Source organism: Ambystoma mexicanum, chromosome 3p, assembly GCF_040938575.1.
Source record: "Ambystoma mexicanum isolate Mex_15411 chromosome 3p, UKY_AmexF1_1, whole genome shotgun sequence".
Lineage (NCBI taxonomy): Eukaryota > Metazoa > Chordata > Amphibia > Caudata > Ambystomatidae > Ambystoma > Ambystoma mexicanum.
The window spans coordinates 566,668,709-566,693,016 of record NC_090925.1 but is presented as its reverse complement, the minus strand read 5'-3'; the positions used below and the strand labels follow the sequence as shown (position 1 = coordinate 566,693,016).

The following is a 24,308-nucleotide window of genomic DNA, read 5'->3' as shown; positions in this document are numbered from 1 at the left end:
ACTTAGTATCCCCTTTTTCTAGTTTCTCATGTAACAATTTTATGTTACCCTTTCTACAATTAGTGGCTGGTGGCAGTGGTTAACTTTTTAGTACCATTGTGTGTTTTTACCGTGGGCTGCGTTTGCAGCTGCAGTAAAGCACCCATGGGTGCTCATTTTGTCAAAATGGCCCTGGTCTCCTTTTTTCGCCATTTCTTGCTGGAAAGGTCCTTCTTGAGATTTACTCTGCGCGCAAAACCTGGTATGGTCCCTTTGTCCATTTTCTCTTTGGTGGGATTTACGAGTGAAGCCCGCCTCAGGCTCCAGTATGTCTGGCAGGGGCAGGAAGTGATAGAGGTGCCCGAAAACTCCTTGTGCTTAATACCCTTGGTTACAGAAATGCACCCAAAGGTGATTGGCCGGCTGGCTGTCCAGCAAGGACAGCCACACTGCTGTGTGAGAAACTTGCATAAAAGGCGAGGCTTTTTGGCTTGGAAGGCAGAGTCGACCACTGGACGAAGGAATCCGAAAAAGAACTTGGAAGAGACGCTTGCTGCAACTCCTGGACCGTTGGTTTGACCGGTGAAGCCCTGCTGCTGTGCTGAATCTCCAAATTCGCCTCGACTAGAGAAGCCCTGTAAGGACGACTTCTCCCATTGAGTTGGTGGGACCAATCAACTCCAAAGTGAACTAGTTTGGACATCCTCTCGGAACTGGCTGTACTTCCACTGCTGCTGCTGGAACCGAAGTGCCACGGAGAGGAACACCAAACGGAGTGCATCACTTTTAACTCAGACCCGAGCTTGTGGAAGATCCTCCGGACTCCCAGTAAGCAGGACTGACCAAGCCTGAGCCACCTCAACAGAGTGCGGGATCCCAGATGCTAGGAAAGTCCAGAGTGGTTGCTTCTGTAGAGTTGCTTGCGTCTTCTATCCCTCACAAGCCTCCCAGCTTGTGGCCCTACATTGATTCTACTTCTTCTACAAAGACTTCTAAAACATTGTGCAAGACTTTTACTTACCTGCGGGAAGTGCTTCAGCTCACTTAGACTTTTGCCCAATTGACATTGGCTGGCCTAGCTCCCTGAATGGCTCTTCTCTCCTCTGCTTGTGTATTACCTTCCCTCCAGTAAAGGGTTAATTTACTTTGCATTGAGGGTTCAGAAGTACTTAACTGCTTCAGAATATTTGTGTGATCTCTTGTATTATTCTGAAATTTCTTTACTTCAACACTCATTTTAGTATTGCTCTAAATGTAACAGTGATATATTAATGTCCACAGTGTTCTAGCTATTTAAGTCACTGCAGGGTGTAGGAAGTGTTTATGTGCCATCCCAAATGGGTACTTGCTGATTTAGAGAACCTAAGAGTGGGTATTTTGGAGTGTATTTGTGTGTTACTATTATATTGCCCCTTCTGAGGAAGGCTTATTCAAACTGACTGTTAAATTAATAATTGTTTGTTCAAGAAAACTTTAGTGTAAGTGTTTGTTTGGATACCGGTCATTGTGAATCTCTGTGTAACTCCCCTAATGCTCACATTGACCTCTCTTGAGATAAGCCTGGCTGCTCAGCCACACTACCAACCTGTGTAGTACAGACCTATACCAAAGGTTAGGTTCTTATTGCCAGGAGGGCAAGGTTGTTGTAGTGTACCCAAAGGGTACTACACCAAATCTTGCCTAACAGACACCCATGCTACCGTCTTCTGGGTGGGCTCTTCTGTGACCTGAAGGAATGATAGAACCTGTTGAACCCAATCTATTGAGAGGTTATGTTTAACCAACTAAGGCATTCCAAGTCAATTGAAATTGAGGGGCGTTTATTAGATAAAACATGATTTCTTCCCTATGCCCTGCTGGCACTAATAATAGAAGAGGCTGAGTTTGTTGAATTACGTGTCCGGATGGGAGTTCGGAACCGCCGACTACTCGCACAGGCTCAGGATGTGGCTTTTCTCTCATGGGGATATGCAAGTGTGAGGGGTACTTGACATGTAGATAATTTCTGGTGGCCCACATTCTATGTAAGCCGCCGGGAGGACTTTAAGTACTTGTTCAGTCTAAGCAGATCCAGGATTGGCCTCCAAACCCCTGTTTTCTTTCGAACCAGAAAGTATCTGGAGTATACACCGGAGTCCCGGAGGTGCTGGGGAACGGATTCTATCACCCCTTTCTGTAACATGGCACGCACCTCTCGCAGAAATTGTGGGCCGTGTTATTCTTGTTGCAGTACCAGTGGAATACGAGGCCCCCTCGTTGGAACTCCAAGGTATGCCCCTGTCTGAGAGCGTCCAGCACTCATCTGTCGGTGGTGAACTTTGTCGATACGCTGACTAACTTTGCCAGCCGGCCCCCACTGGGGTGCATAAGTGGAGGTCCGAAGTCACGGCCGGTTCAGGCCTGCTTGGAGGTCAGGGCACTGCCCTGTGGGTGGCGCTGACGCTGTCCTGTGCTGCCTTGAGAGCGTCCTTTGTGTGCTTCTTGAGTGGAGGAGCGTGAAGGCTGTCAGTACAGCGTAGTATATCCCTTGGAATATCTGCTGGGCTTTCATCTGGAGGAATGAAAGGACGACAGCCATCGTTGTTGCAGGGTTGATTAATGTTGTTGGATCAATCTCTTGAGTGTGCGCTAGTTTCCACTCACAAATTGGTATCTTCAATCTGGTTTTCCAAAAAAAAGGAAAAAGGAAAGAGTGGCAGCGAGTAAGCTACTTCCCTCAAACTTCCAGCAGAGTTTGTAATGAGTAAACAACGCAATTGGGTTCGGGAAGGTATCTCACGCTCAAAACACCCCTAAACTTGAAAGTCCACTAGTAGAAAGATTATATCACTGCAGTAATTCAGATGATTAGGAAATAGACATTAATTCTTCAGGTTGTAGACAGCCGACACGTGTTTCGACCCCCTGGTTGTTATCAAGGCTGTGATAAGTAAACACATTATATAACATAAATAGGTCACATATGGTCAACACAAAATTGGTATTGTACATTGGTCACATGGCATTGAACATTAAGAGGAATTTCAGAAAACAGAAAAAATAATAGTCATTCCAATTGTTACATGTTTGAAAAACATACCATATAGTGTCACAGGTCAGGTCAGAGACGTAGGAATGGAGTCAGGTGGAAACATATTGGTTTGAGGAGAAATGGAAAAAATGGAGGGAAGCCACAGGTTAGAAAAGTTGACCAAAACAACTGGTTGCTGATTTGCAAAATAGTGATTCAACTAGAGTTATGGATCAAACTTGAGGTGCACCAGAAAATTCATTTTGGTTGGTGCATGCCAATGTTCATGCATGATCATAGGAGAAGAACGAGTGAAGCCATCCTGCTTGGCCCATAGTGATTACAGCAGGTAACTGCCCAGAGTAACATTGATCCTGTCAGAGAAGTGAGTGTGTTGACCATATGTGACCTATCTATATTATATAATGTGTTTACTTATCACAGCCTTGATAACGACCAGGGGGCCGAAACACGTGTCGGCTGTCTACAACTTGAAGAATAAACGTCTATTTCCTAATCATTTCAATTACTGCAGTGATATAATCTAGATATCATCCAGGAAAGGGACTGGCATGGTGGTCTTTCTTTTGGACTCATGCAGCTGGTACAGGAACCCCTCTTTCTTAGTTTTCTCAGGTACTAACAGAAACACCTCAGAGGCCCTGGAAATCATGGAATGAAAGGATCCAACCTCATCCGGCGGGGAGGCTCTATGGGGGTCGTCCACGTGTGGAGTTTCCCCATCAGCTGGCACAATATCGGTGTCCTTGTCGGTGCCTGTGTCCGTGTGTGGTGCCGGGGCTCCGGTTGGAGTCAGGTCACAATGCAGTGGTGGTGGCGGCAGCAAAGGAGTAGGATGACGTCAAGGATCAGCACCTCCCTTGGACTTTCTCTTCCGACGAGGAGGGCTCACCCTCTGGGTTTTCTGAGGGTCTTTTGGTAGTGTCGGTCCCAGTGAAGGGGGTATCTTCTACTGGATCTCTGAGACTAGTGTGTGTAAAGTCGTTAGAATATCCAGCAACACACGTCCCTCGGCTGAGGGGTGAAAGGAGCCTGTGGTGTAGGGTCAATATTGATGCGTCTCCTTTTGCGTGCAGGGGAAGAAGGCTCACCGCCCTCAGATTGCCCTCCTTCGTGGTTTGTATCATAGTCATCAGGCAAATCTTTATTGCCGCCATCAGTGCTTGAATAAATCTGCTCCGGTTTATCTGGAGCAGCACATGGGTCCACCGCCCGTGGAGAATCCATCGGGGGCGCCATGTCCTCTTCTCTTTCCGTCTCCATGCTGATGCAGCCGCAGCGCCTTGCCCCAAACCCCGGGGCACCAGCATTCATTGCAGCCCCCACAGCTGTATTACGCCTCAGGGTTAAGGACACACATGGGGTGGCCATAGCAGGTACCACCTTTGCAGACCCGCTTTCCTTCGATGCTGTCGTTGTTGACTTTGTTGGCGATGTGCTCGTTGAGGCCCTCGTCGACTCCGTTGACATGGAAGGCAAAGAGGTTTTCGTTAGTTTTGACGGGTCCTAACACAGACTTCTCCCTCGTTGGTTTGTCCGTCGACAAACAGAGTTTGGATGGGGTTAAGGACTTTCTCTTAGAAGATGCCCCATTCGTCGGCAGGCTGAAGGTGATGTCAATCACTCTCTACCAGACTTGGCACCATCATCAGCAGCAAACCCAGTGGAGCCAGCATCGCTGAGCTTGGCCTTCTCTTGGACCCTGCATGGGGGCCGTCCTCAAAGGATCTCGACCTCCTCCCGGAGGGAGTTCGCTCCTCGGACTGGCTGTTCACGGGTGAGGCATGACTCTGCCTGGAGGCTGAGTCAGAGGCTTTGCTCGATTTGAGTAATGCTGCCAGCCTGCTGTAGCGAGCCTTCTTTCCAGCGTAACCAATAAAGAGTTGATCGTCCACTCTGACCCGGGCCATGCGTGAAATATAAAAGCTTAATGCTCTCCTAGGATCAAGCCTATGGAGCCTCTCCTCTTCCTTACCAGGTTGTGGAGGAGGATAAAACGCCGGAAGAACAACCTTCTGGCCTAAATGAAATTCCGACACCACCTTCGGAAGAAAGGAAGGACGAACTCTAAGAACAACCCTGTCCTTATGAAACACAGTGAAGGGTGGCTTAACTGAAAGTGCCTGTAACTCACTCACTCTGCGAGCGGAAGTAACCGCAACCAAAAATACTGCTTTAAGAGTTGACAGTCTCAAAGGGCATGAATGCAAAGGCTCAAACGGAGCACCCATCAGAAACTTGAGAACAAGGTTCAAATCCCAATCGGGCACCTGGAAAGGTGACGGAGGGAACACATTAGTGAGCCCTTTCAGAAACTGAGAAATTAAAGGAATTTTAAAATAGGAACACTCTTCAGACGAGCGCTTAAATATGGACAGCGCCGCCAGGTAACCTTTAACGGTACCCACTTGCAAGCCCCTGTGGTCCAAAGAAAGCAAAAAAGACAGAACCATGGGAATGTCACATGCAAAAGGATCCACATTCTTAACCCTGCACCAGTCACAGAACTTACGACAACGGTACAGGGACATTGTTGCGGACCGTCTGGCCGAGAGCAAAACCTCCATCACGTCTTCAGGGAGGTCCCAATCCTTATACCTCAACCTTTCAGAAACCAAGCGTGAAGGTTGAGGGATCTGACCTCTGGATGGAGAACCTGACCCCCCTCCCGTGAGAGCAGATCGTCTCGGTAGGGAAGATGACGTGGAGGGCAGATGGACAAGTCAAGAAGGTCCGGGTACCACGTCCTCTGGGCCCACGCCAGAGCAATGAGGATCATCTGGGAACCGAACCTCCGTAACCTCTAAGTACTTGCGGGATGACAGGGACTGGAAGAAATGCCTACAGCAGTGGGAATGACCACTCCACTACAAACGCGTCTCCTAAGGCTCCTTTTGGAGGAAATTCCGGCGAGCAGAACCTCTCGCACTTCCGGTTGACACTGGAGGCGAAAAGATCCACTTGAGGGGCCCCCCAAAGGGCAAAGATCTCCAGGAGAATCTCCTTAGCCAACTCCCACTCGTGAGAGATCACGCTCTGCCTGCTCAGATCATCTGCTGTCTTATTTTCGTCTCCGGCCAGATGAACTGCCGAGATCGAAACTTCCTGCTGGATTGCCCAGAACCAGAGCTGCATCGCCTCCCTGCACAGAGGAAGTGACCCTGCCCCCCATTTTTGTTGAGGTAGTGCATGGCCAATGTGTTGTCCGTCAGGATCAGGAAATTCTTCTCTCGCACAGTCAGCAGAAAACCCTTCAGGGCTAGCTTGACGGCCCTCAGCTCCAACCCATTGATATGGAGTCTGGACTCGGACGGAGACCAACGACCGCTGACTGTCAACTCGTTGGCATGAGCTCCCCATCCCGTGAGGGATGCGTCCGTCACGATCGTCACCTCCGGCCAGGGTAGCCAAAATGGAGCCCCCTTCATCAGATTGTCTTCGACGGCCCACAACAGAAGGTCCTGGGCGGCCGAGGACGGCACCTGAACAGGGTCCGACAACCTGCCGGAGGACTGAGACCACTGGAGCTTGAGTGCCCATTGCAAAGATCTCATCTGCAACCTGGCCTCTGGCACCAGAAGAATGCAGGATGCCATGAGGCTGAGCAATCTCAAGAACTCAAACGCTGGGAGACTCTGGGCAAGCTGAAACTTGTGCACCATCTGCTGAATGTGATGCGCTCTCACCTGGGGAGGAAAACACTGCCCCAGGGATGTGTCGAGCACAGCTCCGATGTACTGGAGCCTCTGAGTTGGTGTCAAATGGGACTTCTATAAGTTGAGGGAGAAGCCCAGCTTGTGGAGGGAGTGGCGGGTGACGGACAGATGATCCAGGACTTGCTCGGGAGAGCGCGCCCTGATCAACCAATCGTCCAGGTAGGGGTAGACATGAATCCCCACTTTCCTGAGGTGCGCTGCAACCACTACCATGAGCTTGGTGAAGACCCTCGGGGCGGAGGTCAATCCGAACGGCAGGACCCGAAACTGAAAGTGCGAGTCGCCAACCGCGAACCTCAGGTACTTCTTGTACTTTGGATGTATCGGCACATGAAAATAAGCATCCTTGAGGTCGAGAAACACCAACCAGTCCTGAAGTTGAAGTGCCTGGAGGACTTGAGAGAGAGTAACCATCTTGAACTTGTCCTTCCTGAGGAGTTTGTTCAAACCGCGCAAGTCCATGATGGGTCTCAAACCCCCGTCTTTCTTGGAAATCAAAAAATAAGGGGAATACCATCCCTTGTTCCTCTCCGCTACAGGCACCAGTTCTATGGCGCCTTTCTCCAGCAGGGATTGAATTTCCTGCGCAAGGAGCGGATCCAGACTCTTCAAAGAGAGATTCCCCGGTGGATTGTCTTGAGGCCTCTGCCAGAAAGGAAGACAGTAGCCGTGGGTTATGATCTCCAGAATCCACACATCTGAAGTAATGGCGCGCCACTCTGCAAGATGCTGCGCCAGCCTTCCCCCAACCGGCGAACCATGGGACATGGCCTCATGACTGAGCTGAAGCGGCGCTGCCTGAGGGCAAAGAGGCAACAGCCCGAGCGGCCTTGGCACATCAAGTACCTTGTTTTCCACCTCTGGCACTCCTACGGTGGCCCCTTTGATTGGCAGCTCCTCTCGCTTTACCAAAGGGATGAGTAATAACGAAAGGAACCTCCCCTACATTGCTGTCCCCGAGGACGAAAAGGCAGAGGTTGGCGAACTGCAGCGTCCAATGACTTTGCTGCAGCTTTGGAGGACGGCAGCCTCTCAAGGCTCTCGTCAGCCTTGCTGCCAAAAAGATGTTCCCCGTCAAAGGGCATGTTAAGGAGCCAGGCCTGCACATCAGGAGCAAACCTTAGACTTCCGCAACCACGCAAACCTGCGTATCACGGTGCTCGCCGCCATGGACTGGCCGACGCAATCTGCCATGTCCAAACCCAACTGAACAGCCTCACACATGGCATCCTTGCCATCCTGAACCATGGCAAGGAAACCATCCCGTTCGTCCACCTTCGGGAATATGTTCAGACGCTAAGGAAACTCAGTTCCACAGAGTGTGCGTGAAACGTGGCAAGGCACATACGGAGTTGGCCACCTGAAGTGCCATACCCCTTGAAGAAAACACTTTCTTCGCCCAGCCGTCAAAACGCTTGTCGTCCCTAGCAGGGGTCGCTACTGGTTGGGCGGTATTTTCGCGTCAAAGCCTTGCCCACTGCTGGGAGACTCTCCGGACAAGTTCAAGCCGCCGCCACCCGCCTCTGTAGATCCATATGGAACGGCAACACCGGGTCAGTTGGTGGACCTTGGTCGAGGATATCCGTAAGGTCATCCTGAAGAAAATCCCCTGGGGGAGCAGACCATCCCAAGTACTCGGTGACCCTAGACAGAAGGCGCCGGTACGTGGAGTCGGCATGAGTGCTAGGCTCAGGCCTACAAAACTCCACCTCCGGAGAGGTGTCCAGCCCACTGGCATCGTGCAGGGACTGCCTCAGGTCCTCAATCTGGCTATGGCCCAAGAGAATCTCGTCTGGCACCGTATCAGGAACCATGCCATCATCAGAGCCCTCATCCACCTCTGAAATAACCTCAAGATGGCAGTAAGAAGGCACAGAATGTGGAACAAAGCCATGCTTGACCTTGGCCAGAGTCTTTCTAGGGGGTTCCACTGAGCCCCGGGGTTATCCCCGTCAAAACAGCCTCGAAAGGCGTCGAGTGAATCGGCGTTGACGGCGAACGCGGCGCCGACAGCATCGATGGTGTCGACACAGGCCTCAAGGCCGGAGCCCCGAGCGTGTCCCTCGACACCTGGGCACTGATGGCGTTGACAACTTCTGCGGAGGCGGGGCCTTGAAAGAGTCCGTCGACGACCTCGGCGTCGACGTCTTCCTCGAAGACACCACAGGTGCACACGGTCTTGAGCACGTCAAGGACCGGGACCTGGACCGGGCATGACGAGAACGATTCCCCTTGTCCGAGCAGGACCTCTTCCGCGAATCGTGCCGACCACCCGAGCCCGAAGGCGTGCGAGCAGTGTCTCTCGACCGATCACGACCGGCCCCATTCGGAGGTGCGGATGGACCAGTGTCCTGCGATTCGAGATTCGCTAACATTTTCTTCCCAAAGGAAGCCCATTCCTCCGGCGTCGCATGCTTGGTGGGATAAGCGAACTGCCGACGGCCGGTGTCCTCGGATGAGGACGGGGAAGGCGACCGATGACAGCGCTTCTGGGAGTGCCTCGAAGAGGCAGAGGAGTGGTGGTACCGACTCCGGGACCGAGACCCACTGGTCGACGACGATGCTGAGAGTCGCCCCTTGAATCGTCCGTCGAAAGCCCCGCAGACCTCAACTTCTGTGGCTTGGACACCTTACCTACCGACAACTTCTTCTTGTGCTCCCGCAAGGCTTTGGACGTGAGCGACTGGCAGTCGACACAGTCATCCGTGTCATGGGTCTCCCCGAGGCACGAGAGGCAGCCGTTGTGCAAGTCTGTCACCGACATCTTGGACCCACAGTCCCCGCACTCCTTAAAGCCTGGACGCGGGGTGGAAGACGAGGTAGACATCTTCACGAAGAATATACTACACAATACGAACAGGTTCGAAGAACCGAGAAAGAACAGAAACTCCAAAGAGTCGAGGCGCGCCGAGATCTCCGAAGTGAACACGTTGGCGGAAAAAACAGAACTGAGGCTACAGGCGTTGTGCGTCCTACTTAAAACATCCATTGACGTCGGAGGAGGTCCTCGAGGGCGGCGTATCGATGTCATCGACGCAGGACACAGACGCCGAAGATTTTTCAAAGCAGCACAGCTATGGTGATTACATGTCATAGATATGGAATACGTCGGAGGACCCAATCCCCTCGAAATACAGTTTTAAAGTGAAACTTTTTTTTCTTTTACTGAGGATTCCCAGTCTGACGACGGGGAATATTTATGAGCATGTGAATCCATGCCAGATCCCATGCTGGAGAACACAAATACAATTTGATTCACCAACTTGCTGATTAGACATACCAACATTGGATGTAAATGACCCTTGTTTTGAGGGGAAGGGGGCAATATGAGAGACTTTGCAGACAATAATTGCATCCCATTTGAGCTGGATGGACATGTCCTCTTAGCCACATATCAGACAACAAACTAGGAAATCACAGAAATGGCAGCATTAAAAACAAAACATTTAGATGGAAGTGTGTGCATATAAGAAGTGCACCTTGTGTAATGCCTAGCCCCTCTCAAAAGTATACACATAAAACACTTGCAAGCTAATCAAGTGCAGTAAATGTATAGCTTTAAAAATGAAACTTATCATCTGGGCTTTTAGATCTCATCAGTGAGGGCACTCAGCCAGACTTTATTATACATTTGGCTGCTCATTAGCCAGGAAGATCCTATGCAGTAACATCCATTTTTACAGCTTCAATGAGTCGCAGAATTGAAGAGCACAAACCCATCCCAAGTGTTATTCCTAAACAAAAACTAGGGATCATCTTTCCTTATCAGGACTTACTTCCTTTAAAACAATCTAAGCAAATCATACAGATACAGAAATGTTACCATACGTTTGAGAAAGTGAGTCTGAATGCATTCTCAAGCCCGTTCAACTGGACAACAAACACATAGGGACCTCATAGGGCCTTTCTAGGCCTACCTAAGGGCATAAATCCTCACAGACATCAACATCATAACATCTGGAAAAGTGGTGCCAAAAAGCTAAGTCTACATTAGCCTATACCCATTGAGTGGTTTAGAGCAGAGGAAAGGGCTTGCTCAGAGATTCTATGGCACTTTCAACCTGCTGCATGTGAGACTAGAGTCAGTTGAACTAAGATTTCCAGTACATGACCCTGAGGAAATGTGAAGATGCACACAAGATGCCTGAATATAAAAGCTCACATTTTATATAAAAAAGGCACATTTCTAAGAAACACCTTCATTTCTAGTGTAGAGAGAGATTCTTCTAGATGGCTGGAAGATTTTCTATGGCCACAGATAACACATGATTCACAATGCTAAGGTGTCCAGGAAGTGAGGCTGTAAGGCTGGGACTTGTGGTCAAATATGCTCAAAGAATACTGAAAATCCAGAAACGGTGCAGGCCATTCTGACTGAAAGCTTCTCATAAGAGAATATTAGTATAGAACCCCTGAATATTAAAAATATACCTTTTGATGGGAAACCAATAATTATGCATCAATAAGGAGATTCATAATTAAGTTTCTGACTATTGCTATGGCAGTATGACTTTTGGAAGTTGTTGGTCACATAGGATCAGGTAAGCTGATGTATTTAGCTATTGACACCCGATTCTGGCCCAGCATGCTTTGCCATAAAAGCCAAGTCCAAAGCAGTCACTCTGGTGTGGTGCCCCTGTAAGTATTCATTTTCCCAGGGCGTATTACCATTTTTCCCTGAAGAGTCCTAATCTAAGTTCTCATTGGAGGAGCGAATACCCCATATGCCTCCTAAGAGACCCCAATATGCTCAGGGTGAAGGTACACTACATACTCTGTTTTCCTACGCACTTAACTTTGCATTGCTGGCTGTGGGGGCTCCACTGGTTGGCGGCAGCTTTTAGGGGTTAAATCCCATTGTACCTGGGGTGAACCTACCGGCAAACACATGAAAACCCAATTGCAAAGGCCCACAATCAGTCATAGTTTCTATGAAGAAAATAATGTGATCTAGTTCTATAATCATATATGTAAATGCAAAATCCCAAGACTACAGAGCCGTATACTGCTGGTTGTGTGAATGGTTTTGTGAGATTCAGTCTTAAAAATATAGTGTGAAAGCTTGTGAAGAAGCCCTCAAAGATGATTATGGCAGCTGATACTGGTTGGATGGTTAGCAACATTTTTACACTGGAGAATCCGTTGCCGTTACTAGTACTTGGGAATCAAATCCCAGAACTAGGAAGAAGACTCTGACCAAAAGATAGAATGTGTGAAAGCAATCTTTTAAAACCAATCCGTCTGACTAATTCCTGGCCTGAGGACTATGAAAACAAGCCTTCCTGCTTCCACATTGAGGCAAAACCACATGCACACTTGCCCTGACTTGGCGGGATCAGCAGCATCAAGGTCTCAAATGCTCTTCTCTTAAAGATCGATTGCTTGTCAACTTCCTGTGCAGATACAAACAAGGAAAATACTAAGGTACTAGAACAGAGATTCCAGGTAGCTTACACGAGTTTGGTACCTGCAGCTACTAAAGAATTTAGGAGCCAAGACAATGAAGAACATTGCCTACACTCTTTAGAGCATGTTACTACCAAAGTGTTGTTATTCGAGTCCTCGCTGCAACCTTCCGACAAAGGAGCAATGACCAAAAACCTCATCCCAAACTTGTCTGCTCTGTACTTCAGCTTCTGTCTCTGGCTGCAGTGCAACTTTGCTGCTGCTCCTGCATGAAGATCCATTTGCAGTTGCTCCCCAACATCACTGGATCCTCAAGCCATTGGGTAACTGCCACTCTGACCTGCACGAGAGACACGCTCACAACAGTGATGGTTGGAAAAACCTTGGTCGAGGCTAACAATTTTGAGCCAGCAGAGGATTTGGCATTCCTTCCGGGAAAATTATCTTTGTAGGTGCTAAGTGTCCGAGAGTTTGACACTTCCAGCCGAGGTGTCCAAGTGGTACTTGTTGTAAGATTTATTTCCCCAGTGTATTCATGGGCTACATTGGGACCATATCCAACCATTCAGTCAACCCTCAAGTCTGCTCCCCTGGTAGTGTTAAGGAAAGCCACTGCTGCACTTGAGTGTGAATAAACCTTGTGGTTGTCCTGGGTAACTGTTGAAGAAAATGTACAAAACCTGAGCAGTTGTGAACTTGAAGTAACTATAAGCCCAACCCCACCGCTAACCAAAACCCTAGTATTAGGAGCCAATGAACACTTCTAACTACAAGTCCAGGTTTACTTACATGATACTGTACATTCAGATTTAAAGAACTGCAAAACTCTGGGGTGGACATTTTAATCAAAGTGTTTAAAACATATCGGCCTGACTCCCTCGCTTAATAATTGATATTGATTGGCTGAACAACGCTACCACTATGTGACCCATAGAGACCAAAGGAACCCCTGTTTTGTCTAGATCAATTACCCACTTGGACCATGTACAAGAGTTCCAGGGAAAGCTCATGTTACCCATCCTTCATGAGAAGAGGCAGAGGTCCAGGCTGAACTTTAACTGTGATTTGCAACTTTGACAAATGAACCACAAGCAATGACTTGAATTTAGTCACAGATTAGCAAAGTACTCTTTGAATGGTGATATCCCAATGCATGTATATTTTGCAAATTTAGTTAGGCTTGATTAGGTGGGGAACAAAAATACTTGTTGCCCTGCTTCATCTTCTTGCAATAGGTGGGCAGGAGCAAGATGCATTAAAAGTTATTGATTAGTTTCCACAAACAATGGTGTGTCTTTCAGAATCAACCAATTTAGCTTTCTTTACATAGACGGAAAAGAAAGGCCTTTACTCATGAGGCAATGTACCTTAAGCAGACCCAAAAAAGGGCAACCAACTCCTGACCGGGATCAGCCTTAAGGCAATATGAGCAAGAGCACTGGTATCTGATGCAATAGATCCAAGTGGATATTAAGTGCATCCTAACACTAATTAATGTGTGAAATACTGAATTATAAATTTGGAAGATGCCAATTGCTGTAATCCAAGGTCTGCCAGACATCAAGAAAAATATTTTAAAAAAGTGCACAACTACTTAACAAGGACCAGCAATCGCAACCGGTTGGCAACAGAAAAGCATCAAGGAGCAGTGATGGTTCAAGGTTATTCTTTCCTGGCAGAAAATCGGACTGAGGCACGACAATAAAACTTAAACACGATAGAAGAACTGTGTTAGGGAGACCATGTGAAGTGATTTTTGGTTTGGATAATATTTTTTAAAGAGTTTCCAAAGCCCCTCTAAATGAGAGTTCACATTTCAGAGTTTGGCTCCAAAAGGAGTGCATAGAAGGGAAGAAATGTCCTTGAAGTCAGTTGTGGCCAGGATTGAATACTGCCACAAGGCGGCCTACATACCAAGTGATGTATCAGTTGACCTTAGAGGGGAGAAGCTAACATATTTACGTTCAGGATAGAAGTTGTCTGTCTCCAGACGACGGACCTCCTCAGAGTGACTGTAGGAATTTACGTAGGAGACGCTGTAGAGATACAAATGAACACGCAAATGTTGACTAAAAATTGTAATGCTATGTTACAAAACAAGTCAAGTTGCGCTGCAGAATGAGGCTCAATAGTGGTAGATTTATTAGTACTCATTGTTCAACAGAAAAATCAAAACCCAAATATTAATATATTTAAATGAAAAAAACGGATCCACAAATATTGCAATAGTATTAATACTTACAATTGTGGGTTGAGTAGCCGGGATAAAGGTTGTTGTCTGTGGTACTTGGACCAGTTTTATGGGCTGGGTGCTTGGCACACCTGCTGCCATCTGTGGGTGCAACGCACATTCATTTTATGAAAAGAAATGGCTTTAATAATCACTCTTGTAGTTGGTGATCTCTCATTTGTACCATGCATGTAAGAAATATGTAGCTTAATTCGTATCTGTCTTTCGGTTAACTTTTTCAATTTAATGTTTAAGAACAATGAAAAAAAATGTATCTTTGAAATAATATCATATACATATATTATTAACAGTGAAAACCATGGAAGAGATTCTTAAACATTAATTTTGCTACAAATACGTTTCAAGGATGCGTAAAGGGTAAGTCTACTGGATTAAAACCACTTTGATTTGGAGCACTTTCATTCCAATCCTTAACCTGTGCTGTAAAAATCTTTACTTTGGTACTCTCTCAAACTGAGCAAACACTTTTTCTGTATATGATGCCCTCACTATTGAAAGCTAGCATTTGAAGAGCTGGCAAAAAGCTAAAGTGTGGACTGGAGGTACTTGGTAAAGACTTGCTGTAACTTGCAGAGCTCTACTTAGAATTTCTGATTTAGCAACTACTAGATCAATGTGCTGCCATCGTCCTTTCGCCTTCACTGTCAGACAAGTGACCGAGAAGAGAAAGACATAAGCATGATGGTGGAGCCAACACCATGATAATGGCAAGTTGTACTAGGAGGTAGGTATTAACATGGATGAAAGTGTTACAGGAAGTTCTGACTTGTCCTCCAGGAACTGAAATGTCAATCCAAATCCTAAAACGCATATGTCCCTCCTACATCGTCATGCTTGGTGTGGAGGGAAAATAAACTAACAAGGCGTGTTCCAAAGTACGGCAAGGAAGATTGAAGATAGTTTGTCTTGAGGCATATCTATACAAAGTGTTTCGCCATCCACTGATGTATTCTCTCAAGGCAATCTGTCAGCAGCTTACAAACTTATATGAACCACACCTGCACACACAGTTGGCTGCAATCTAGGTAGTGATTAATCTGTCAATTATTTTGTCCAGCAGCTTAATTTAAATATTAAACAATATGTGGTATAAAATAGAACACTAGGGCTCACTGAAGTACACAGGGACAGAGGCTGACCATTCCTCAGCCTCATCTGCCATCATAACCCAGCACTTGCCATTTTGCTGGCTGCACTACCACTGTTTGTTGCCTTTATTATTTATTTATTATTATTTATCTGTTTCTCCTTTGCTCTGCACTCTCCACTTCTCCCCCCTTTCATTCACTCCCCCCCCCTCTCCCATGCACTTGCACGTTCTCTATGTCACTGGGCCTAGTAAGATCGTTGTTTTGTTCTCCCCTGTTCCCCTCCCTTGAAACACTTGTGTACGAGCACGATAAAAATAAAATATCGATATCAATAATAGGTTGAGATCTACAATAGAGGAGAAAAGAATAAATCCACATCACTCTACTCCACAAGCATTAACCATTTTGTATGATGTTTATTAATAACCTATGGCTGATTTGTCAAAAGTCAACAAAAGGTCCAGAAGACTGAGGAGACAGGTGCCTCTGGCATCGATCACAGAAGGCATCACCTAGCAACTGCAGGGTGCTAACTGCAGCAAGATCTGTTATAGGGCAAACCAATATAACATTCAAAATAGTTTTGTCAATTCGCTTGACTGATAAAACTAGAGACCCCTGTGGCAAACATGGAACCTTGGCAGCAGTTCATGGTCATGCCTTCCACAGTCAAGTATCACATTGAAAATGCTTAGTTCACCATGCTGTAAAACCTAAGCCAATTGTGTTCCTTTACCTTGACCTATTGGTAAAATATTTATTGGAGGGGAGTTCAAGTATTGCTCTCTTTTGAATGGCTTCTGCCCTGTTTATAAGCAGGGTGAAAAAAGGCAAGAACTACAATACTTGTGAAGAGTTATGAGAACCAGATACGGTGTGGACAAGCCGATACTGTGAAGAATTGGAGGGCTCAACTACTGCTTGCTACATTCTACATTACTAGGTGAATTATTGGAATCAAAGGAAACATGCAGATCCTTTCCACACTCAATTAGAAGTGCATCTCTATGGTAGCACCACTTCATGCAAATTCAAGATGCAGACATTTGGTGAAGGAACCAGATGTAACTAAATTAAAGCCAGGTTTTAATTGTATGTGCTATTGTAAGCTGTAGATGTATTTCAAAACTGAGATAATATCAAACAGCATTTTTTCATTTGAGCTTATATTCCTCACCACTGTCAGGTGAATCAAAATAACTGCTAGGTGTGCACACAAAAGGTGCAGGGTTAGGTTTGTGGAATGATGCATATGGTCTGTGGGAAAGTAGTCAAACTCATCTGTATGAGGACCAGTGGTAAAGGGGTCCATGCTAGTGTCATTTTGACCTGGATCCTCCACTATGGTAGGCAGAGCCTCTAGCGCAGGACGAGGGGTAACAGGGGCCTTGTAAGGCAGTGTCGGCTCATGCCTCGGGGGCCTTGGAGGACACTTCACCAGAGCAGGCACAGGAGCAGTGGGCAGTCTCTGTTTTATTTCTGCCACCAGAGTGTGCAGGGTGGTTAGGATGTCCAAGAACATGTCTCCTGCTGCAGAAGCAGGTGCAGCCGGTACAGCAGGAGCAGGAACAGGGCCTGAGCCCCTTTGAGGGCGAAACTGCTGGAAAGGCCCACGGGTCGGTGACCCTGATGAGATATGGGTAGAATGGGGTTGGGTTCCCCATGGCCCCCTTTCTGATCGGAATAGAAACTTCTGGCAGGTCCCCTTCAGAACTGGTGTAGATGGCTGGGGACTTTCTGGGGGATACCAATGGAGCCATAGTAAAGAGTGGGACAGGGTTGGTGTGCCTCGGCAGCAATTCCAGAGACAGAGGCAAGTCTCTCACCAGATCAGAGCCCTTTGGAAAGAAGGTGCCAACTGGACTCTGTGGAGCAGTAACAGGTGCCGTTGTCGATGTGATCGTCGCTGGATCCGGTGACAGAGGTCAAGGAGGCATATATACCTTGGGCGTGGCAGGCTTCGGAGTGGTAAAGGTTGTTGACAAGCCCTTCGGGGTACTAGCCGTCGAAGGAAGACTTCACTTTGGAGACTTTGCAGATTGGAGTCATCAACAAGCTCGCCAACGGGACGTCGTCGACGGGGCGATGTTATGGAGGAAGTTGTCGTCAACAAGGCTCGTGCCGACGATGGTGGAACCGGAGACGGGTACTTAGATGACTTGTTCGTCTTTGATGATGACTTGTGCTCAGATGAGGAGACCAGTGATTTCCTCACAGATGGAGGTAACCCACCAGCCGGTAGGAATTTAAAAAACGTCTTTGTAAATTTATTATATATTAGAAGGAAGGTGCGAGTTGCTACAACTTTGAGAAAAAAAGGGTGCTATACTTAAAAAATGTTGCAGACCATTATTTAAGTAGAGTTGGCGGACTATTAAAAACAGCCTTACAATGTCTCTTCTGATGTTGTCTTGTAACAGGTTACCAGAAGAGGAATGTGTTGAGGCTTGACTGGGCCCACAGACCACACATCCAAGGGCTCTTTCTTGCTAATACTATTAGTTTAAAAAGAGAAAATAGTCAATTAACATTTTCATAAAGTTGGGTGTTTTCGTCACGGGAGGATAGCTCAGGGGCAACGGAAGCAAGACGACACGGAGCAACACAGGTTCGATCCCCGGTGCGCCCACAGAAACCTCTGGCTATTAAGCGCGTTATAAATAACACATCATATCCTATTATTATATTTTGGTTCAGCCGCTGGTTCTCCTAGTGTGTGAAGTAAAAAAAAAAAATATTTCCTCAGAACATTCACTGGTGCTACTGTTAGAAATGCACCGAAAATAAAGAGAACATGTAACAATTATCATTATCTTTACTATGAAGCACAGATTACCGAAAATGTCCTCTTGCATACGATCTATGCTTACTGAAAAATTGTCCTCCAATGGGAAACACTATTTAGATGCATAATATTTGACCATAACAGAAAGGCTGAGCGCAGAACAGAGCAAATGAATAATATGGGGATAGACTGAGAACAAAAGCTACAAATAGACAAAGTGCAACTATAAAAAAAACGAGCTTTTCAAACAAATCTAATTTCAATTTTCATGCAAAAAACATGACTGCTTTTTCTAAGAGTTTAACAATAAAAGGAAAACATGGAGTGGATGTGAAGTCAGCATGCAGTAAATGGATATAAAAAAGCACTCCCTTTCTAGCTCTTTATGATCTTCCCGGCACTTCATTATGAAGGATACATTTCACACAGTAGGGACTACTGTATTCCTAACCCATATTCAACTTTCCTCCATATATCCATGCAGGTCACACCCAAGAAGGGTGTTTTGCTTATTTTTCTTATTTTGCCACGTATCCTGATGTCACTCATGATGAATATTCAGTATAAAGGCAATGTTTATGAAATATGTTGAGATAAATCTGTGCGGCGTCCGCTGATGTCTGTTGAACTCGCTGTTTTAAAGACTTGTTATTAAAACGGCTTTGACTTTTGCAAACTTCTTTAGTCGGTCTGATTATTGATGTATGAGTAAGATTTGCATTCCCATCCATCTCAGATACTGTTACCGCGTTTTAAAGGACCCGCTCTCCGGGTTCACACCGCCTTCCCTCTCCCAGAATTGTACAAGGGAGGCTTACAAAGAACAACCACGCTAGTAATGGCAAAAAAAGAAGGGAGGCACCAGGTTGGTACTTGAGTGCCCCTATTGTGCACTACCGAGGCTATGGAGATAGCATGCGGTACCAACCTTACAGAGTAGTTGGTAGAACGCGTCCACTGCCACCAGTCAAAACTAGGAGATTCACTATGTGACAAAAAAGTCGCAGGAGCAGAGAGAAGGGGGGTACTAGGTATCCCTTTGGCACTCCAGATAAGGTGGTGTGTGCCAGTCTCTCAGACTATAAGGTTTTTGGAGAGATATAAGGTATCTCTCTATCCTTAAGTACTGTAGTTACCCAACAGGCCCACATTATAATTTATTCTGAACAAGGAGCATGCTTCTGTGGTTGTCAAGCTCAAACTCATTTGAAATACGCCTTACATATACAAATTTCTGATAAAAGGGGCGGCTCGTCTACGATGGTGTGGTGGGGAAGACTCTCCTGTAACTGCATCCTTCATGGAGAAGCAACAAACAGCTGAGGGAGCACTCCTGTGCTGGCTTAACCTGTCAAAGGGACAGATTGTTTCCCTTTAACATTTCTGTTCCCCAGTCCCCATGCCCAATAGGCCAGAGCAGGCTCTGGTTGTTGGACAGAATTGCATGCAGTACCCTCTGGGACCATCACATACAATTAGGACTACAGGTGTAAGCAAAACCAACCTTTGGTATAAGTCTGTACTACACAGTTTGTGGTAGCGAGCTGAGCAGCCAGGCTTATCTCAAGAGGGAATGTGAGCAGTACAAGGATGTTAAACAGAGGTCTTACAATCACAGTGTTTCAAGTAGACACTTACACTCAAGATTTCTTGGTAAAACACATATTAATTTATTACACAGTCATTTAGAAAACATTCACTAGAAGGAGGCAACTTAATATTATACACAAATATACTTCAATACAACACCAATACATTTCAGAGTAAATTAGGCTCCCCTGAAATAGGAGCAAAATAGCATTTCATTTACTTTAAAAGAGAGTAAAAAGGCACAAGTTAATACAATAGATCACAAATAATTTCTTAGGCAGTGCAAATAGTTTCAGTTCACTAGAGGACTCGATTCAGTTCAATAGGCCTTGGCCAAAGTCAATGGGCTAGTGTCTTGGATAGGAAAGAGCAGTTCTTGTAGTGGTCGGTAAAGTCTTTGCCAAAGTTCTCAGAAGTAGTTTCTACGAAAAAGAATCATATGTTGGGTCACAAGCCCACTAGGCCTGCAAGTTGGGAAAGCTCCACAAACTTTCCCAGCGAGAGATGCGTTCTCTCAATTGTGTTCGCACAGTACCTTAATATGAAGCAAAAGATGCAGCTGAAGACGTTGGTTCCTGGCAGTTCCTGCAGATCTCACTGTTCCTGAGCCTCAGTCGCCGGGACAAGAGGGAGGACGTCGGAGGACTCCTGCACTGCACGGGATCGTCAGAAAACAATGACAACATGGAGTTACTTCAGTTGGAGTAGCTGTAGTCAAGCACACAAGCTGGTGTCCTTCCCCCTGGTTAAACCTAATGAGCTCTGAGAATGGTATCCAGGTGGCTTACGAGTTGATTGGTCCTACCAACTTAAAAGGAAGAAGTCGTCCTTGAAGGGGCATCTCTGTCGAGATGAACTTGGCGATTCGGACCTGCAGCAGGGCTTCACCGGGCAAACCAACGGTCCAGGAGTTGCAGCAGCCGTCCTCTTCCAGCTCGTCTTCGGTTCTTTCGTTCCAGTGGTCGACTGCTTTCCAGTCCAAAAGACTCGCCTTTTAAACAGTTTTCTCCCTTTCAGTCCAGCCTAGCTGCCACTCACCCAGCAGGGTGGCTGTCCTTGCCAGACAGTCAGCCAGCCAATCACGCCAGAGTGCATTTGGGTCTCCTAGGAGACTAAGCACAGGGAGTTTCGGCACCTCCCTCACTTCCTGCCCACCCCAGACACTCAGACGCCAGAGGTGGTCTTCAGTCCTGAAGCCAGCCAAAGGCATAGAAATAAAGGGACCAGACCTGGTTTGGCGCGCAGAGTCAAACTCTAGAAGGACCTTTCCAAAAAGAAATGGTGAAAAAAGAAGACCGGGACCTGATTAAAAAAGGGGCTTAAGGCGCCATCTTGAAAAACATGGCTCCCATGATTTCTAGCTACCGGTGTTCGCTGTCAGGAAAAATCATGGTAGTTCGTTGTAAAACCACTGCCACCAGCCATTTCGATAGGAAAGGGTAGCATTTGACTGCTACCTGAGTTGCTAGACACAGGGGATACTAAGTAACCCCTCCAGCACTCTATAGGAAGATAGTGTGTGCTGGGTCTAGGAATTTAAAAAGACTAGTAAAGTCAATTTAACATTACATTCTCTGGGAAACAGTAGTTTATCCCAGAGAAGGTATTTAAACCTTTTGGAAGTCTAAAAAGACATCCCTATGTCACTGCACTGACGGTGCTGTGTAACACACATGAAAAGATGCCTATGGAGTTATCTTAAACTCCAAAATCAAATAACACAAGAGCAAAACACAAATCGAAATACATGAAAGAGTAGGAAAAAAGGGCCACACTCTTTCCACGTAAAAAAAAATCAAGTTCTCAAAATCCAGCAAAGTTGCTGAAGGTCTCTAAGGTGAAGGGAATTAGCACAGTTATGGGAATTTTCCCTAACAGGGGTCGTTTTGCTTCCCCCCCTCCCTTTGCATGGCCCACTGGGGATGCAGGCTGGGGAACTGCACACTTGAATGTGCGAGGCGTTGCATGAGAAGAACAAGTTACTTTCTTACCTGGTAACGTTCTTTCGATGGGATGGTCCGACCACGTATTCCATATCTATGACATGTAATCACCACAGCTGTGCTGCTTCGGAAACTTTTTTCGGCGTCTGCGTCCTGCGTCGATGACGTCGATGCGCCGTCGTCGAGGACCTCCTCTGACGTCCGACGTCATCCGATGTGATAAGTAAGACGCACAACGCCCGTAGGCTCAGTTGTAGTTTTTTCCCCCAGAACGTGTGACACTAGCCAACTGCCAGTCAGACACAAAGCCTTGCGGAACGTAAGCTGCAATCGCAAAGAAATTCTGCAGCGGGGAAGGCAGGGCGGGAGCGATATGGAATACGTCATCGGACCATCCCATCGAAAGAACGTTACCAGGTAAGAAAGTAACTTGTTCTTCGAGGGGATTGGGTCCTCCGACGTATTTCATATCTATGACAGACTCCCAAAGCAGTATCAGAGCAAGGAGGAGGGAAAGAATTTAGAATCAAAATTTAGAATAGCCAATCAAATAGCAGAGCAAAGGACCGCCTTGCCAAAGGCCCGATCCTGTGCTCGGATGGAATGGAGGGAATAGTGACGTACAAATGTATGTACTGAAGCCCAGGTGGCTGCATCACAGATGTTGCGAATAGGAACACCCCTCTGCAGGGCAGTAGATGCAGACATACCCCTGGTAGAATGGGCCCGCAAGCCAGCTGGTGGGTCCTTACCCGCCAAGCGGTAGCACTCCGAGATGGCCAAAATAATCCAGCGAGACAAAGTCTGTTTCGTCACAGCTTGCCCTAAACGCTTTCCAGCGTAACCAATAAAGAGTTGATCGTCCACTCTGACCCGGGACATGCGTGAAACATAAAAGCTTAAAGCTCTCCTAGGATCAGGCCTATGGAGCCTCTCCTCTTCCTTACCAGGATGCGGAGGAGGATAGAATGCCGGAAGAACAACCTTCTGGGCCAAATGAAATTCCGTCACTACCTTCGGAAGAAAAGAAGGACGAACTCTAAGGACAACCCTGTCCTTGTGAAATACAGTGAAGGGTGGCTTAACTGAAAGTGCCTGTAACTCACTAACTCTGCGAGCGGAAGTAACCGCAACTAAAAACACAGTTTTCAGAGTTAACAGCCTCAAAGGGCAAGAATGTAAAGGCTCAAACGGAGCACCCATAAGAAACTTAAGAACAAGGTTAAAATCCCAACCGGGCACCAGGAAAGGTGACGGAGGGAACACATTAGTGAGCCCTTTCAGAAACTGTGAAATTAAAGGGATTTTAAAGTAATAACACTCTTCAGACGAGCGCTTAAAGATGGGACAGAGCCGCCAGGTAACCTTTAATGGTACCCACTTGCAAGCCCCTGTGGGCCAAAGAAAGTAAAAAGGACAGAACCATGGGGATGTCACATGCAAAAGGATCCACATTCTGAACTCTGCACCAGTCGCAGAACTTACGCCAACGGCACAGAGACTTTGTTGCTGGCCTTCGGGCCGAAAGCAACACCTGCATCACGTCTTCAGGGAGGTCCCAATCCTTATACCTCAACCTTTCAGAAGCCAAGCGTGAAGGTTGAGGGATCTGACCTCTGGATGGAGAACCTGACCCCCCTCCCGTGAGAGCAGATCGTCTCGGTAGGGAAAACGACGCGGAGGGCAGATGGACAAGTCGAGAAGGTCCGGGTACCACGTCCTCCGAGCCCACGCCGGAGCAATGAGGATCATCCGGGAACCGAACTTCCGCAGCACTTGCGGGATGACGGGGACTGGAGGAAACGCGTACAGCAGCGGGAACGACCACTCCACCACAAACGCGGCTCCTAAGGCTCCTTTTGGAGGAAATTCCTGCGAGCAAAACCTTTCGCACTTCCGGTTGACACTGGAGGCGAAGAGATCCACTTGAGGGGTCCCCCAAAGGGCGAAGATCTCCAGGAGAATCTCCTGAGCCAACTCCCACTCGTGAGAGATCGTGCTCTGCCTGCTCAGAGCGTCCGCCGTCACGTTTTCGTCTCCAGCCAGATGAACTGCCGAGATCGAAACTTCCTGCTGGATGGCCCAGAACTCGAGCTGCATCGCCTCCCTGCACAGAGGAAGTGACCCTGCCCCCCCTTTTTGTTGAGGTAGTGCATGGCCACTGAGTTGTCCATCAGGATCAGGACACTCTTTCCTCGCACAGTCGGCAGAAAAGCCTTCAGGGCTAGCCTGACGGCCCTCAGCTCCAACAGATTTATATTGAGTCTGGACTCCGACGGAGACCAACGACCGCTGACTGTCAACCAGTTGGCATGAGCTCCCCAACCCGTGAGGGATGCATCCGTCACGATCGTCACCTCCGGCCAGGGAAGCCAAAAAGGAGCCCCCTTCATCAAGTTGCCTTCGACGGCCCACCACAGAAGGTCCCGGGCGACCGAGGGCGGCACCTGAACCGGGTCCGACATCCTGCCGGAGGACTGTGACCATTACGTCTTGAGCGCCCACTGCAAAGATCT

At 47.3% G+C, this 24,308-nt stretch overlaps 1 protein-coding gene across 5 annotated transcripts in view; it reads right to left on the bottom strand.

Annotated features, from left to right (window-relative positions):
• Nucleotides 1–24,308, bottom strand: part of ZMYND8 (zinc finger MYND-type containing 8) — a 1,749,249-nt gene that overhangs the window by 88,304 nt on the left and 1,636,637 nt on the right. For 3 of the 5 annotated variants that reach the window (XM_069651293.1, XM_069651294.1, XM_069651295.1), the window contains exon 21: nt 14,375–14,464. The exons of 1 other annotated variant lie outside the window; for it this stretch is intronic. In XM_069651293.1, coding sequence (XP_069507394.1) covers nt 14,375–14,464 — 90 coding nt within the window. Of the gene's footprint in view, nt 1–14,094; nt 14,169–14,374; nt 14,465–24,308 lie in introns of all 5 variants that reach the window. One more of the 5 variants, XM_069651296.1, reaches the window with a different exon arrangement.